The sequence below is a fragment of the Sabethes cyaneus genome, chromosome 2, assembly GCF_943734655.1.
Source record: "Sabethes cyaneus chromosome 2, idSabCyanKW18_F2, whole genome shotgun sequence".
In the NCBI taxonomy this organism is placed as follows: Eukaryota; Metazoa; Arthropoda; class Insecta; order Diptera; family Culicidae; genus Sabethes; species Sabethes cyaneus.
In genome coordinates, this window is record NC_071354.1 from 137,171,927 (window position 1) to 137,189,625 (window position 17,699).

Consider the following 17,699-nt stretch of genomic DNA (forward strand, 5'->3'; position numbering starts at 1 on the left):
TTGCGAGATCAAGATGAATGTCTGTTCCAAGGGGTCGGACACTCAGCACATTGTGCCCAGGCACTCCAGAGATATCAAGCGGCACACCTCTAAAGCCCTATAAAAATAACATTTATATGGCTTTACACACCTCCGGTTCAATGTTACAGATGAAATGGGACCACTGCCAGTTGTCAAAATCATCTCGCACGGTTGCCAGATCTATCAGATTAGAACGAATTTAACAAATCTTGCAATTCGGCACTTTCGGTACAGCATCGGCACAGTTCGGCTTGTTTCAAGTCGCCTAACATAAAAACGGCTGTGCTGAGTGACCGACCCCTATGTCTGTTCTCTGTTATTTTACCACAGGTAATGGTAAATAGCTATGCTGCTGTTATTGCGCGCATTTCCTTACTGGACACGACGGTTGAAACAATCGTGTTTCTGAACGGTCGTAAAAGGGTCGTTTTTAGCTTTTGACAGATAAACTGTCAAATTGTGTCATCATCGCTGTTTCATTATTGGAACCAATCGAGCAAAGTAAACAAACGTAGCAATTGCCGTTGTATCAGAAGAAACGGAACGACATTCAGCATGAAATGAATTTGTATTTTTAATGCCGGTTTGCCGCAATTTCATAGTGAATAAAGCGTAGTCTATCCTTCATTACCCAAACAAGCAATAACAAAGCAATAACGTTCGTATTCGAAAGCATTTTTTTTAATGCTTTTGTATATGTGTTCGGACTACTTTGAACAAATGAAACTATTTCCTTGGAATCAGCCTTATTTTCTGGCAGATCAAAGCTAGAATTGTATTGTTTGATTAGATTTACATTTTCCAAACCTGCCCTACTCTAAACTTACATTTTTAGTTTCTTTTTCCCTCCAGCAGATTAGTCACTTTCTTCTCCAGCAGCAATCTTCGAGCACTAATAAATCGATATCAAATCTAGCGCAAATTTAGGATTAAGAAAATTGTAAATAATTGTAAATATTTCCTTTAGCTTTTACTTACTTTTAGCGTTTTCAATAATTTTCACACTAACTTTAATCTATTTTTCTGCTGCCTTGTTCTCGATCTTTAGCTGTAAGTTTTAATGTGTATTTTTATCTAGGTTAACAAATTTTGCATCTCGTTTTTAGGTAGAATAACAACTTTTAATTAACTCCAATTTTACTCACAACGATCAACTTCGGAATCTTGAATTCCAAATCCAAATCAACGGTATTCGTTAGCTTCTTCTTCTTCTTCAGCAGCATAGAGCCGGGGTGGCTCGTGCTGTTTCAAGCACTCGTCTCCATTCAACTCGGTCTTGGGCCACTCGTCGCCAATTTCCTAGTCGTCTCAGAAGTCGCAAATCGCTTTCGACCTGGTCGAGCCATCGTGCACGTTGGGCCCCCCTGTTCCTGGTGCCGGTGGGGTTGTTGAAGAGGACCGTTTTCGTCGCACTGTCGTCCGGCATCCTTACGACGTGTCCGGCCCACCGTAGCCTGCTAACTTTCGCTAGATGTACGATGGGAGTCTCCCCAAGCAGTGCCTGTAGCTCGTGATTCATACGCCTCCGCCACTCTCCGCTTTCAGTTTGTACTCCGCCAAATATCGTCCGCAGCACTTTCCGCTCAAACACGGCAAGGGCGCATATGTCCTCCGTAAGCAGCGTCACGGCTTCAAGTCCATAAAGAACTACCGGTCTAATAATGGTTTTGTACATTGTTAGCTTCGTGCGGCGGCGTATGCTTTCTGATCGTAGCGTTTTACGAAGGGCAAAGTAGGCCCGATTTCCCGCTGGATCTCCTTACTAGTGTTGTTGTCCGCGGTCACCAGCGATCCCAAATACACGAACTCTTCTACCACTTCTAGTTCGTCGCCGTCAACGGTTACCGTCCGTGGGAGGCGCGCATTTGCTTCCTTTGAGCCTCTTCCTTTCATGTATTTGGTCTTCGACGCATTTATTTTTAGCCCAATTCTCCTAGACTCCGCTTTCAGTCTGGCGTAGATTGCCTCCGCCGTCGCAAAGTTCCTGGCTATGATATCGAAGTCATCTGCAAAGCCTAGAAGTTGGCTACTCTTGGTAAAAATCGTGCCTCTCGTTTCAATGCCCGCTCGTCGGATCACCCCCTCAAGAGCGATGTTGAACAGCATGCAGGATAGACCGTCACCTTGTCTCAACCCTCGTCGCGTCTCGAAGGGACTCGAGAGTGTCCCAGAGATGCGTACGAAACACATCACTCGATCCAATGTAGCTCTGATCAGTCGCGTCAGTTTGTCCGGAAAACCGTATTCGTGCATTATCTGCCATAGCTTGTCTCGATCGACTGTATCGTATGCTGCTTTGAAATCGATAAAGATGTGATGCGTGGGCACGTTGTACTCCCGACATTTCTGCAAGATCTGTCGGATAGTAAACATTTGGTCCGTAGTTGCGCGAGCCCCCATGAAACCCGCCTGATAATTCCCTACGAAACCTTGTGCTATCGGTGACAGCCGGCGTAACAGAATCTGGGAGAGTACCTTGTAGGCGGCGTTTACCAGCGTAATACCACGATAGTTGCAGCAGTCTAGCCGATCACCCTTTTTGTAGATGGGACAAACCACTCCTTCCATCCATTCCTCCGGTAGCTTTTCTTCCTCCCAAATCCTCGAAATAACCCAGTGTAGAGCCTTTGCTAGCGTTTCCCCGCCATGTTTATAAAGCTCTGCCGGTAGGCGGTCCTTCTCAGCGGCTTTATTGGTCTTCAGCAACCTGATTTCTCGTTTGACTTCTTGGAGATCAGGTGCTAGGACATTACTATCTTCCATGGGCGCTCCTAGGTTAAGTTCCGCCTCCTTCTGCGACTTCGCCATTGAGGTGTTCATCGAAGAACTGCTTCCATCTGTCGACCACCTCGCGCTCGTTTGTAATTAGATTCCCTCCCTCGTCCCTACACATGTCAGGTTTCGGTGTGTAGCCCTTCCGAGTTTGGTTCACCTTCTCATAAAACTTGCGCGTGTCATTAGCTCGGAATAGTTGTTCTAATTCTTCACGATCTCTGTCCTCCTTTTGGCGCTTTTTTCTCCTCAGGATCGTGGTCAACTGGTTCCTATCTCGTCGGTACTTGGCCAGGTTCTCTCTAGTGGCAATACTTAGATAATTTTTCCAAGCATTTTTTTTCTCCTCCACCGCTTGTTGGCATTCCCCATCAAACCAATCATTTTGTGTACTCCGAGGCTCAATACCTAGTGCCGCGGTAGCGGCCTCTCCGATGGCCGAGCGTATTCTGCCCCAACCGTCTTCGAGGTTTGAAGCACCTAACTCCTCGGAAGAAGGCAGTGCCTTATTCAGTACTCGCGCGTAGTTCTCGGCCGCTTGTGGGTTATCTAGCTGCCTGATGTTCAGCCGAGGAGGGCGGCTTTGACGTGTCCGGTATACGGTGGACAGCTTTGAGCGCACATGTACTGCTACTAGGTAATGGTCAGAATCAATATCCGCACCCCGACGGGAGCGTACGTTCGTGATGTTAGAGAAGAACCGGCCCTCTATGAGAACGTGGTCAATTTGGTTCATTGTACGTTGGTCAGGTGATCTCCAGGTGGCTTTGTGGATATCCTTGCGCGGGAAAAAGGTACTTCGGATCACCAGGCCTCGGGAAGCTGCGAAGTTTATACATCGTTGGCCGTTATCGTTTGTGTCGGTGTGCAGGCTATGGGGTCCTACCACCGGTCTATACATTTCTTCCCTACCGACCTGGGCGTTCATATCCCCGATGACGATCTTGATGTCCCGTGACGAGCAGCTGTCGTACGTAGCCTCCAGCCTCGCGTAGAACGCTTCTTTCTCATCGTCGGGTCTACCTTCGTGCGGGCAGTGCACGTTAATGATGCTATAATTGAAGAAACGGCCCTTTATCCTCAATACACACATTCTCTCATTGATCGCCTTCCAATCTATCACGCGATCCTGCATTCCGCCCAGCACTACAAAGCCCGTTCCCAGTTCGTTGGTAGCGCCACCGCTCTGGTAAAACTGGGCCTTTCCGCCACGGATCTTCCATACCTTTTCTCCTTTGCGACAGATTTCCTGCAGAGCTACGATGCCGAGTTTGCGGGGTTCCAGCTGTTCAATCAGCACCCGCTCGCAACCTGCGAAATTTAGCGATCTGCAGTTCCAAGTCTCCATTCGTCGTCCTTATTTCGTCGCCTAGGTCGATGCCATATATTCCGCTCCGAACATGCTTGAATGTTGTTAGTTAAGTTTAGTTTAGGTGTGTAGCCGTACTGGGGCAACACTACCGAGTCTCGCGATGGGGCTGCCATCTCATAGTGCCGAGACGCACTATACCTCCTTCCCGGTTAGTATACGACCTTAGTTTCCACCGGGGTTGGTTACCCGATCTCCGCTAAGGTTGCTCGTATTCCGGCTGGTACCACGAGGAGGTCGGGATCGGAGTTGCTGGATAAGAGGCTAACGACCACTATGGGGTCTATATTCCGCATTATCTAGCCGTTTACCAACCCGTATTCGTTAGCACAAATTCTAAATTTAATCTTAAATTTTACTGCCTTTTAGAAATAGCACAACTTTCCTTTTATTCTGACTACTATTTACTTCTTATTTTTTATTGTTTTCTTCCGTTCCGTCACTCACTCGTCTCTATTTGTTGTTGTTTTACACCGCACGTCAACATACGACCTGAAGTTGACCGTGGTCGTTAAAGGAACATACCCCGGCTGAACGTTTGGCTGTGTACGCGATTCGCTCAGTGCAGTGCTCCCAACATTTCCCCGGCCCGTAAACCTAGTCCGGAGGCCACTTCCGGTCTGGCTTTACCACCATCTTCTTCGCCAACCTCGATCACAGCCAACTGCGCCACAGCTCGCCGAAACAAACCACTGCTCGTCCGGACCAAGGCCTGCCGAACGCGGCCGTCACTCGCCGAGATGACCTCCTCGATTCTTCCACGTACCCAGGATCTTCGCTTGGACCCCTCGACTACGTAGACTAGGTCGCCTTTCTTCAGCATTCTCGCTTCACCGTGCCATTTCGACCGCTGGTTCAACGACGGCACGTACTCCTTGATCCATCGGCCCCACATCTCCTGCGCCAACTCCTGCGAACGCTTATATGCATCCCGCAACACTTCAGCAGGGTGCGGTGGAGGGGGAACCATCTGTGGCTCGTTCGGTGAAACACCTCGCAGAAAGTGGTTCGGACTGAGTGCTTCTGCCTCCACTGTCTCCTGCGAAACGTACACCAGCGGCCTCGAGTTAATCATATCTTCTGCTGCTGTTACTGACGTGTGTAGAATTTCATCTGTCAACCGCTTCCCGTCGTTCAATGCTTCCAACGCCTCCTTAACTGATCTGACCAATCGCTCCCATACCCCACCCATGTGGGGGGCAGCTGGTGGGTTGAATGACCACTGCATCCGCGCGTCGGTTAACTCGTCCGCGCAGTCGCTGTTGATATCGTTGATCATCCCTGTCAGCTCCTTGCTTGCACCTTTCAGGTTAGTCCCGTTGTCGGAGAAGAACTCTTGCGGTGGCCCTCTACGTTGCATGAAGCGACGAATAGCCATCAAACACGACTGTGTGGTCAGGCTAGCACTCACTTCCAGGTGAACAGCGCGTGTCACGAAACAAGTGAACACGGCTATCCAGCGCTTTTCGCTATCACGCGCTACCGTAACGTTAACTGGGCCGAGGTAGTCTATTCCGGTGAAACTGAACGGTCGTCGATAGGGTTGTAAACGCTGCACCGGTGAAGCTGCCATCCTCGGCACCCGTGGACGACTATGATGAACTTTACACCACTGACACGCCTTCGATACTTTGTACACCACCGTACCGACCTTTGGAATGTAGAACCGCTGCCGAATCTCGTTTTTAAGCGTTTCTCGATAACCGTGCCCGAAGCGTTCGTGGTAGTGCTGCACGATCAACTCCGTCACATGGTGGTCTTTCGGTAGAATCACCGGAAAGCGCAGATCGAATGGTAAGAATTCGGCTTTCTCCGTACGTCCTTCCATCCGAATCACGTCGTTTTCGTCGACTAGTGGCGTCAACTTGTACAGTGGGCTCGACTTCTCCAAGACTATCCACTCACTCGTAGGTCTGTTTCGATTCTTCAACAAGGTTTTTAACTCATCCCCGAACGCTTCGGCCTGAACCGCTCGTAATAGATACCGCTCCGCCTGCTCGAATTCCTCCTGCTTCAACGGTGTACGTACCGCTGACCACCTCACCGACATCAACGACTTCGCCTGGTTCTTCGTCGCCTTCAAGGTTTCGATCGGATCGCCCTTCATCCGCCTTCGACAGTTGGACCCAAATCTGCATACGCAAGCCACCGTTCTCACTAACACATTCCATTTGGAGAACCGATGAACGTCGACCAGAGTGTCCTGCACAACCACGTCATGAAACAGGAACTGCGCCCGGAGCTCTACGTTCGTGTTGACCGGCGCAGTTTGCTGCGGCCAGTTCGCCTCATCTTGGTACAAAAAACTGGGCCCTTTGAACCAGCTACTGTTCGATTCCAACTCTGCATCACGCCTCCACTTCGTAAGTCTGTCTGCCTCGTTTAGTTTCGTCGGTGTCCAACGCCAATCGGACAGATTCGTACGGCTGAGGATTTCTTCAATGCGAAAACCGACGAATGGCTTATACCTCCGCTGATCCGATCTAATCCAAGACAAGACCGTCCGCGAATCGGTCCAGAGGAACGTTTGCTGGATCTTGTAACTGTGGCTCTCTTGAACGGTGCGCACTAACCTGGCGCCCAGCACTGCGGCCTGCAGTTCTAGCCGTGGAATACTCAGTTGCTTCAGCGGGGCAACCTTGGTACGACTCATCACCAGCACACAAACGATGTCTTCGTTGACGATGGCACGAAAATATCCTACGCACCCATACGCCTTCTCTCCAGCATCGGTGAATATATGAAGCTGCAGGTCTTTCACTTGTTGAGAGTGTGCTTTCCCGAAATAGCTTCGCGGAATTCTGATCTCCGCAATCGTCGGCAGAAACTCAACCCACCGCATCCATTTCTCCATCGATTCGTCGTCGATTTGCTCATCCCATTCACACCCGGTCCTCCACAAGTCCTGAATCAACATTTTCCCGGATATCGTGAACGGTGCTAGTACACTCAACCAAAAGACCACTTACATCTTACGTGCAAACGCACATACTTTTCAAAAATGAGCTGTCATATACGTTTTATATTCAGCATATAATATTTAGATGACAATACGTTAATATTCAAGCAGACATCATATATATTTTACATACCTTTACTTAATTTTCTAATACCATTCACATAACTGTCACGTGATTGTCAGGTGTGCAAAATAAATAGGTGATGTAAGGTAACTTTCATATGCCGTTCACATAGCTGTCACTTGTTAGTCAGGTATGCAAAACGTAATTTTTATGTGCTCGTCACATAGCTGTCACCTGACTGTCAGGTATGCAAAATAATTAGATGATGTAAGCTAATTTTCATGTGCCGTTTATATAGCTGTCACGTGACTATCAGGTACGCAAAATAAATAGATGACGCAACGTATTTTTTATGTGCCGATCACATAACTGTCACGTGATAATCAGGTATGCGAAAAGTGATGTAACGTAATTTTCATGTACCGTTCATATAGCTGTCACGTGACTGACAGGTATGCAAAATAAACAGCAACCATGGCATCAAGTGAGATTTACGCAAACGAATTTGGGCTCCCATCACGCAGTTTACCGCAAGTAATTAAATGTAAATTATAATTCATATAAGCACTAAAATTAATCCACATTAACAATTTCAGGTCTTGTGTTTTTTCGATGGAGTCATGGCAAAATACTTAGGAGAGAAATTATGCTGCGAGAATCTAAGGGTCCGATTGGTAGTGAAAAATTATAAAGTTACGATTGCACGACTGATCAGCGGACTGTCAATGTGTTTATCAATTTTAATACAAGGACTGCAATCCAAGGTATACGCGTTCTCAAACAATTAATGCATATTATGTTATTTTTTTACTTTTTTTAGATACGAAGCATTGCACCGCGTTGCTTTTCCTAAGTACCGCATAACCACAGAATCATTTGCGAAAAAGAACTGTTGCCTTTGTTGAGTACCAGTCTGAAGCTCAAGCAAACATTCAAGTCATCTACGAGGAATATACATCAGAACAAGGGGTCGGACACTCAGCACATAGTGCCCCGGCACTGCAGAGAAATCAAACGGCACACTTCTAAAGCCTTATAAAAATAACATTTATAGGGCTTTACACACCTCCGGTTCAATTTTACATATGAAATGGGAGCACTGCCAGTTGTCAAAATCATCTCGCACGGTTGCCAGATCTATCAGATTTTAACGAATTTAACAAATCTTGCAGTTCGGCACTTTCGGTACAGCATCGGCACAGTTCGGTTCGTTTCAAGTCGCCTAACATAAAAACGGCTGTGCCGAGTGACCGACCCCTTGCATCAGAACCAATTTTTCCAATAGAAACTAAGTTAGTCACTCTAGACACCTAGGAAAATTGCGCAATGTCTAAATGCAGCTAAATATAGTAGATATAAAAAGTGAGTATATAATGTTTGTATGACGCATAGAAGTTTTAAATAAACTTTATATCATCAAATATCTGGTTATTTTTATTATATTAATAAACTATTAATACTATTGAAGAAATTAACCATTCCGCATGATACAGATAGAATGTATGTGATATTCTACTAGAAGTTAAATGAAGTTCATACATAAGGCACCTGAATACCACGTAACTTATATGTGCACCCGACTATCATATTAATGTGAATATTTACGTGACGAACACATAATATTTAGGTGAAAAGTATTATGGAAAATATTTATATGGTTTTGCACTTGATATGTAAGTGATTATTATTTTGAGTGTAGGCCCAACGGATCGAACATCGCCATGACGCAGCTGAGAACGTTCCTCTTCGTTGGCCGCACTTCACCTGAGATCTTCAACTGGAATCCTGCATTGATGATGGTGGAGAAGGAAAACTCATCTTCTTCAGAATCCCAGACGATCCCGAGCACCTGTTCTGTTTCGGCTTGCTTGTCCTGGTGAAAGTGCACCGCGCTGCTGTCGCGTTGCTCTCCCATCTCTCGCAGAAACTCCGACGAATTTGAGACCCAGTTTCGGATGTTGAAACCGCCACGGGAATGGATAGGTTTCACCTCCTGGGCTCTCCTAATTGCCTCCTCAGCCGTGTCTAGACTGTCGAAATAGTCGTCGACGTAATGGTTTTTCACAATCGCTACCGCCGCTTCCGGATACTGCTCCGCGTGCTCCTCTGCGTTTAAGTTCTTGATGAATTGCTCAGAGCAAGGTGAGCAAGTCGATCCGAAAGTCGCCACGTCCATGACGAACACCTGCGGTTTGTCGTTACTTGAAGGACGATACAGGAACCGTTGCGCCTGTTTATCCTCCGCTCTGATCCGGATCTGGTGGTACATTTCCTGTATGTCACCACCAAACCCGACGCTACGCTCACGAAAGCGTTGAATTACTGCCGGGAGAGACGTCAGCATGTCAGGCCCCTTTAACAGTTCTGTATTCAGGGAAACGCCGTTTACTGTTGCAGCTGCGTCCCACACAAGGCGCACCTTTCCCGGCTTCTTAGGGTTCGTCACAACGTTAAGGGGTAGATACCACACTGCTGCTGGATCGGTGTCGACGAGTTCAGCCGGCGTAGCAATGTGCGCGTAACCCTTCAATTGATAGTCGGTGATCTGCTTCTCCACATTCTGCCGCAACGCCTCGTTTTTTAACAGCTTCCTCTCCAATGCTTGCATCCTGCGCACAGCCATCGGATAGCTGTCAGGGAACTTCCGCTCGTCATCGCGCCACAGGAGCCCTGTCTCGAAACGACATCCAACACGAACCGTCGTACTTTGAAGAATCTCACGAGCACGTTCGTTTTCGGCCGACTCCGGAATTCCGGCCGGTGTAACTCCTGCTTCCTCCATCACGTATTGGCTGCGAATCATATCGTGCAACGCCTGGTTGCTCACTGGCTCCACTGCGTGAAAATTCACCACCGCACTCGACAACGAACACTGGTTCTCCTGTCCGTAGACTGTCCAGCCTAATTGCGACCAAACACCGATAGGCTCGCCCGGTCTACCAACCCTAGATTCGAGCGGAGCGAATACGTGCATGTTGTCCAACCCGATCATCATTTTCGGTTCTTCTGCGTCATAATCCTCAACCGGCAGGCCCTGTAAGTGGGGATAGCGCGCCGCGATCTCGCGTAATTGCATCTCCTGTTTAGGCAAAATGAGTTCCGCAACGGTGCGAGCTTCTCGTAGCGGGAACTGCTCGGTTGAGCCTCTAGCGGATACCATCAGATCCACTTTCCGAGAACCGTTCTCGAAGCGCTTCATGTTTCCAGTCCATGTGACGACTAACGGCTCAGCTGTTCCGTTGATCTTCAACTTGTTGGCGATAGAATCCTCTACCAGGGTAATGGAGGACTCATCCAAAAATGCAAGGATATCCAGTCCTCGGTTCCCGACGTGAAGCGTAACCGGTAGCATCCTAAACAACACGGAGCGATTTAGGCGGTTGTGAGCATTACACTGGACCTCCATTATCTGAACAATTTCTTCGGAACGGTGCAAAAGCGGATTATGTCCTCCTTGACAGTCTCCTACGTTGCAGCAAATCTTAAAGTTGCAGCGGCTCTTTCCATGGTTATTAAGGCACAGTTCACACAACTTGAACCTTTCGACCAGCTTCAGACGTTCTGCGATGTTTAATTTTCGGAAGTCGTCGCAAAATCTGATCTTGTGATCAGTTCTCTTGCACACCCAGCACGGCTTTTCACTTTTCACATTCGGCGTCGTTTCCCTTTTGCCGGGGAAGGAGTTGTGGACGTGGACAAACTCCTTCTTGTTCGGCTTCGCTCGCGCGGAACGTTCACTGTGATCGTGAAGATCGTGAATGGAGAATTCACTGACCTCGGAGACGTCGGAAACAATACCGTTCATGAATTCGGTAAAGATTCTTAACGGAGTGCCGACTTGGTTCCGTTTGTAGCGGACCCAATCCAGCTTGTAGTTTGGAGGAAGCTTATCCACAAGCTCTTGGACCAACATGGGGTTGCTCAAATGATCCACGAGCTTTGCAGCTTCTAAGTGGTCGGAGAGCTGCTTGACCGTTATACCGAAATGTATGAATGTTTCCAAACAGTCAGCTCTTGGTGACTTAGCCTGGCGCACTTTCATCAGCAGCGTTTTTAAAAGCTTCTCAGGCTTCCCGAACAAATTCCGGAGATCGCGGATTACATCGGGAACCGAGTCAGGGAGGACCAGCCGACTTCTCACGGCTTCTAGAGCATCCCCTTTTAGGCTGTCCTGCAGGCGCTTCAAATTGTCCAGGTTAGAAAATCCGCACGCTTCGGTGGTATACTCATAGCTACTGATGAAAATCGGCCAGAGTTCAGCCTCGCCCCTAAACACCGGTAACTGCTTGGAAATGGACTGTCGAGCAGATATTTGCGCTTGGGAGAGCCCTACCGGTTCCTGCCTCGACACGTTTCGTGTACGATCCAACAGCCCTTCTAATAAGTTCCGTTCATCGCGAGTCAATCGTTCGAACGGATCCTCATTATTTGGAATATTGTGACGATTTGCACTCGGGTTTTTCGGTAAAGTGGGAGGGGGCTAGGGCCCCTTTTTTGCCTTGGCACCAGACACCACAGGTTTCTGTTGAAGCTTCTGGTTATCGAGTCAATCCTCTACCTTCCGATGAAAGTCTTCCTCTTCTTCTTCATCGGGAATTCCACCAACAGCGCCTTCTTCTTCATCTCCATCCTCTTTATGATCTTCTTCCTTTTCACGACCCGTACCGCCGTAGTTTTCAACCAGTACCTTTTTTGCATTTTTGAACTGTTCACGCAGCTTGTTTATCGCCTTTTGAGAAACTCTTCCTCTTCCTTCAGGCGCTGGTTCAGCAATTCCTGCTCCTGTTTCAGCTGATCTGCCCGTAACTCCCGCTCTTGGTCCAATTCCATTTGGCGTAGTTTTCTCTCCAGGCTTAATTCCTTCATCTTCATCGCACGTTCCATTTCGAGCCGTTTCCTACGTAGAATGCGCTCATTCTCCAAGGCCTTCTCCTTGGCATCCATCTCATCTTGCATCTTTCGCAAAGATTCTTCGATTGTCAAAACAGCACTACTCACCGAGCCAGTTTCTCCCTTCGAACTTGTCTTCTTACCATCCGTGGAGGTCTTTTTCGACGTTGCGACAGCAGCACCTTTCTTTTTGGGTACTTGCAGAAAGTTGCTGCACTTCGGACAGCTCCACGGGTGATCCTTTACCGTATCATTCACTCCAGCACAACCGTAATGCGCCCATCCGTCGCACTGGTCACATTGGACCATTTCGTTTGTGTCCACTTCCGAACACAGAAGACAGCTGCCGGACTTCGAATTAGCCATCTTTCGAGGTTATGTCCGAGAGTTAAAAATCTTTGATTTTGTTCGGACTACTTTGAACAAATGAAACTATTTCCTTGGAATCAGCCTTATTTTCTGGCAGATCAAAGCTAGAATTGTATTGTTTGATTAGATTTACATTTTCCAAACCTGCCCTACTCTAAACTTACATTTTTAGTTTCTTTTTCCCTCCAGCAGATTAGTCACTTTCTTCTCCAGCAGCAATCTTCGAGCACTAATAAATCGATATCAAATCTAGCGCAAATTTAGGATTAAGAAAATTGTAAATAATTGTAAATATTTCCTTTAGCTTTTACTTACTTTTAGCGTTTTCAATAATTTTCACACTAACTTTAATCTATTTTTCTCCTGCCATGGTCTCGATCTTTAGCTGTAAGTTTTAATGTGTATTTTTATCTAGGTTAACAAATTTTGCATCTCGTTTTTAGGTAGAATAACAACTTTTAATTAACTCCAATTTTACTCACAACGATCAACTTCGGAATCTTGAATTCCAAATCCAAATCAACGGTATTCGTTAGCACAAATTCTAAATTTAATCTTAAATTTTACTGCCTTTTAGAAATAGCACAACTTTCCTTTTATTCTGACTACTATTTACTTCTTATTTTTTATTGTTTTCTTCCGTTCCGTCACTCACTCGTCTCTATTTGTTGTTGTTTTACACCGCACGTCAACATATACGACCTGAAGTTGACCGTGGTCGTTAAAGGAACATACCCCGGCTGAACGTTTGGCTGTGTACGTGATGCGCTCAGTGCAGTGCTCCCAACAATATGATTAACACGAAGTCACGATCAAGGTTGCGACAGAAATGCAATGAGCCAGTGTTGCCAGTTATGGCGATAAAACATTACGAACTGTGTTGCCAATTTAATCATTTTTTTTTTTACCTTTGGAACGTTTGAAACAGTAACCTGAACCACAGAGAACAGACATCCAAGCGAAAGGTCCCCACTTGGATAAAACTTATGTGAAATTAGTTGGGAAACTATAGTGATGGTGTCGCTAAAGGCGCATGAAATTCTACACTAAACTCACAACAGCTAGCTTCTGGCGCTAGCATAACGCATATAGTCCATATATACTAGCGCCAGAGGAGTCAAAGGTTGTCAGTGTGCAAATCAAATGAATCATTTAGTTGAGAAACTATAGTGGGGGTGTCGCTAGCATATTAGGTGATTTTAATTTGAAATTTTATCCAAGAATTCCCAAAAAATTTGTTCCTGAATGGATGTCTGTTCTCCAGTGCTGTTAATATTCATCATCATAACGTCCAAACTTCTGGATTATCAGTCTACCTTGCATTGAAAATCTGCTTGCTTTGATCAAACGTACATAATAACTATATACAGCAAGCATGAACTTCATGCCCGAGAATATATAATATCAGCGCCCTGTGATATTGTAACAAACTGATATTCACGTTTGAGCAGTGAAAATCAATAAAAAAAATTTATGTTGTTATTTAGCATCTATTGCGTTCAGCTGTTGGACATAAGATTTTTCTTTTCATTTACTGCATTTAAAAATCTTTTTTTCCTGAAGTGAATATCACCTTGTGGATTTGAAAATCACTTTCTCCTGTTCTATTTTCACGCTATATTGAACTTGTATACTACGATGAAAATCGCTGTGGAGTTGCACATACGAAACTCAGAGGCATAAAAAACAATGTATGCTGAGAAAAAAGATTTTCTGTTTTGTTTGAAATTCGGTGATAATTAAAGGCCCTGTTCTCTGTGCCTGAACTGCCCTCGGAATCCATCGATCAAGTAAAAGCACAATATCTGTTATTGCCAATTCTTTTTAGAATCAACGATTTAAATTGAAGATATCGAGTTTCTCGATGCTACATATAATAATAACTCAATAATACTCAAGAAACCTTTCTCTGAAGCTTTTATTTTGAATAATTCATATAAAGATTCTAAAAAGTTAGAAAAATCTGCTCAAAAAATGTTCTTGATTTGAGAAGGCGTCTCTCTATCTTTAACAGGCTCTCTAGTCGTTACGAACCAGCAACATGTTTGCCACCAAAATATCTATGAAACACCAGCGACACTGGCATTCTATATAATATTGATTATACTGATTCTATCGTTGTACACGGTGACAGACATATACAATTGTATACAGGTACAACGCTGGTACAATTCTAGATAGAATTAACAAAAGGGCGAATGTCGCAAATGTAAACAAAACGGGTGAGAGTTATTTTTTGCTGGACCAGCATAGGAAAACCAACCCTCATTCGGTTTGTTTACGCTTGCGACATTCGCCCTTTTGTTAATTCTATCTTCAATTGTATGTCTGTCTCTGATATTAACCAACATTCCCACACCTGTGTATATCACATTGATCTTTGACAACTTACTTATTATATGCTTCTTTTCTCCACCTACTACTACATTGCAACTTGGTAACGCTCGCATACCAAGAGACGTATAGGACGTAGCAGCAAAAGGCATAAAAGTGGATGGCGATCTTCTCGTCGTCCGTTTAATTGGAATAAAATTGTGTTCTGGAGGAGAATATTGCGTATGAACTAATTAAGATTGTAGTGTATTTAAAAGTTGAGTGCATATAGAATGTAATGTGATAAACGTGATGCACTGTGAAGTCAGTTTTATTGAATTGTGTTGAAATAGAAGCGTATCGCTAGTGAATTTTTTCTTTTCCATACGCTGCAACGCACACCACAGCGCTATCTCCTGCTTTTTATTATTTTGGTGGCTACTTCGTATGTTTGGGTATTTTATGTACTAATAGGGGGTGAATGAAACTCTGAGACGAAAGGAACCTGCTGTGGTGAGTCGAGCTCTAGAAGAAAATGAACGGGTGTCGGTAGCGCTCCATTAACTCGCTCTCTGGAGCCACTCGCCAAACTTTTGAAGCATTCGGGATTTTGCGTATGTTAAAAATAGCTGAGTTGTGTTTATTTCATTGTGGTCTATGAAGTGAACCAGTGAAATTACTAATCTACGAAATAAGGAAACCACTAGTTAACTTGTGTGAAAATCTCTTACAAAGCTTACAGCGAAGAAAAATACGAAACATTTAATATATTGGTTTACAAACGTTCAGTGGAAGAAAAAACGCATAAATTTACTTCTAAAATGTGTGGATTACATTCCAATTTTTTTTGCTTTGTGCACTAATAGAAGAGAAAGCAAATTATTGCTGTCAGACAGTGTGTTAAGTTTTCTGTGATCCATTCAATAATTTTGTTTCGCTGCGGTGCTACCACGTATGTGTGAGAATTGGATGGAAAGCCATTATTCGATCAAATTCAGTGTGCAATCAATAGAAAAACTTGGTTATGAAATGCCATGTACAAACGAAGAAAGCCTTTTCATAGCTAAAATCTGCTAAAATGTGATATCAAATCGGCAAAACTGTGGATTAAATACCTGAGCAATCGTGCAATTTAAATTCAAGGTTTCAATGTACTAGAGTTACTACTAAATAATTTTACCTGCATAGCGTTTAGCTATTTACGAGTACTTCCGCAAAAGCTGATTATTGATTGTCGTTCCTATGGTATTATTTTTTTTTCTAGATAAGAATCTTAGTGAAAGTAAGGCACAAATCTTCCACATGACTGTGAGGAACGTGCTGCTGCCGTGAGCCAGGGATGCTGATACTTGATAGTGAAAGCTAAAAAAGTACTAATCATAGACCCAATAGGACTTTTTCCAAGTCTATGATTGTGAAAAAATTATATATTTACTGCTATATAGCATTTCACCGAAGACTCCTTCAATCTGTTAAAGAGGTCTTCCATATTACAACATTAAACATTAAACTATTTCCAAAACGATCACGGCTATTTTTTCAGGAGGTTTTCAGAAATTAAACATTTGACGGGTTTACTCGAATTTTGAGTTTATTTACAAAGTTACGGGTTGGCTTGCTGGAAGTTCCGGAATATCCGTTGAAATTTTCGTATTGGTAATGTTGGTTAAAATTGGTAAAATATTTTTTAAGTAACTAAAGTCGGGTAATTAGTAAAAAAAAGTAATAAATAAGTGACCTTAGGAAGTCGTAAGCTGGTTCTCCGTAAAACTCAGAATATATCGTGAATATTTTGAGTGTAATTAGAATATAGTCTAGTCTACCAGAAGTATATTTTATTTGTGACTCAATTTGGCCATTGGATGGTTCACCGGGAGAAAATTCAAAGCTTACCTGAAATTGGTCACTGGAAATAAAACATTTAGGATTCAGTAACAGAAATGATGCAAATACTGCAAATGTTTGCTGAAAATAAACGAGGTTATTTCGCAAGTTAGTTGAAATTACCCATTCCGCTAGTGTAATTTGATAGATGTGGTGTAGTAAATTGAACTACCGGTAACATTTACTATACTTACAAATCTAATAGCAAATATATCAACTTTTGTATAAGCTCTTCACCAGGTATTGTGCTCTTCTGGGAAAATTTTAATAGAAATCTAACCATCGTAGTTAGCCATGGCCATTCCGTAATCCGCGTTGACGGTATCTAATATTTTTATGGGTTTTGCCTGAAAAAAAGTGAGAGAAGTATTATTGCTTTTGTTTTCACCTTTTCCTGGACAATTCAAAATAGGGCTTCTTGTAAGAGCGAACAGGCTACGAAAACTTTGTTGCTTTCGTCAACGCGATAAGCAGTTCGATGCCCTTGATCATCAATTTTAATCATTTAATGTCGGATCTTTCGATGCATTTCATAGTGGCCAGGTTGAGTCACAAACCGCTGAATTTATATTCCCATTTCACATTGTTCAATTCGAGGTTGAATGAACATAATTCCGAACTCAAAGAACAATTTTCGCTCGTTGACTACTTTTACGGATGTTCCGGGTTTGGTCCGGATCCGGATGGCTTCTCAATAGCACGGATTGTTTAATTTACTAATATTACGCCGAATAATAAACCAAAGGGATTTTAAAAAGAATTTTGAAGCTTTGGAAAGATATCACAGAAAATGAAAATTTACCGAATGTTCCGGAAGCTATGGAAGACCAAGAGGAGATTTTTTCTGTCTCGTCAAGCATCTGTAAGATGAAAAAATATATACTTGACATGTTTCCCAAAGGAAGCATGGTCGTGTTGATTCAAAATTTCGTAAAATTCGGGAATATCCCCAATTAACTCCACTCCAATTAACTTCCATATGCTACGTGTACTTGTATAACGCGCTTCATACAACGCGGTACCAATTACCCGCGTTATACAAATATCGACTGTACCTA

General features: G+C 44.2%; 3 protein-coding genes across 9 annotated transcripts in view; 1 reads left to right on the forward strand and 2 right to left on the reverse strand.

Annotated features, from left to right (window-relative positions):
* Positions 1–4,721: 4,721 nt before the first annotated feature.
* Positions 4,722–7,079, reverse strand: LOC128736049 (uncharacterized). Its single transcript, XM_053830532.1, has one exon. The coding sequence runs from the start codon at positions 7,077–7,079 to the stop codon at positions 4,722–4,724; it is 2,358 nt and encodes a 785-aa protein (XP_053686507.1).
* A 1,790-nt stretch (positions 7,080–8,869) lies between these two features.
* On the reverse strand, positions 8,870–11,814 carry LOC128736050 (uncharacterized). Its single transcript, XM_053830534.1, has 2 exons — positions 11,744–11,814; positions 8,870–11,420 (listed from the first exon to the last, which is right to left on the reverse strand). Exons 1-2 carry the CDS (start codon positions 11,812–11,814, stop codon positions 8,870–8,872), a joined length of 2,622 nt encoding a protein of 873 aa, XP_053686509.1.
* Positions 11,815–14,976: 3,162 nt separating this feature from the next.
* LOC128738463 (triple functional domain protein) overlaps positions 14,977–17,699 on the forward strand; it is a 114,651-nt gene continuing 111,928 nt past the window's right edge. The window contains exon 1 of one of the 7 annotated variants that reach the window (XM_053833621.1): positions 14,977–15,081. The gene's annotated coding sequence lies outside the window, so the exon portion shown is untranslated. Of the gene's footprint in view, positions 15,271–15,319; positions 15,372–17,699 lie in introns of those variants that run through there. The other 6 variants (XM_053833623.1, XM_053833624.1, XM_053833618.1 and 3 more) reach the window with 6 other exon arrangements.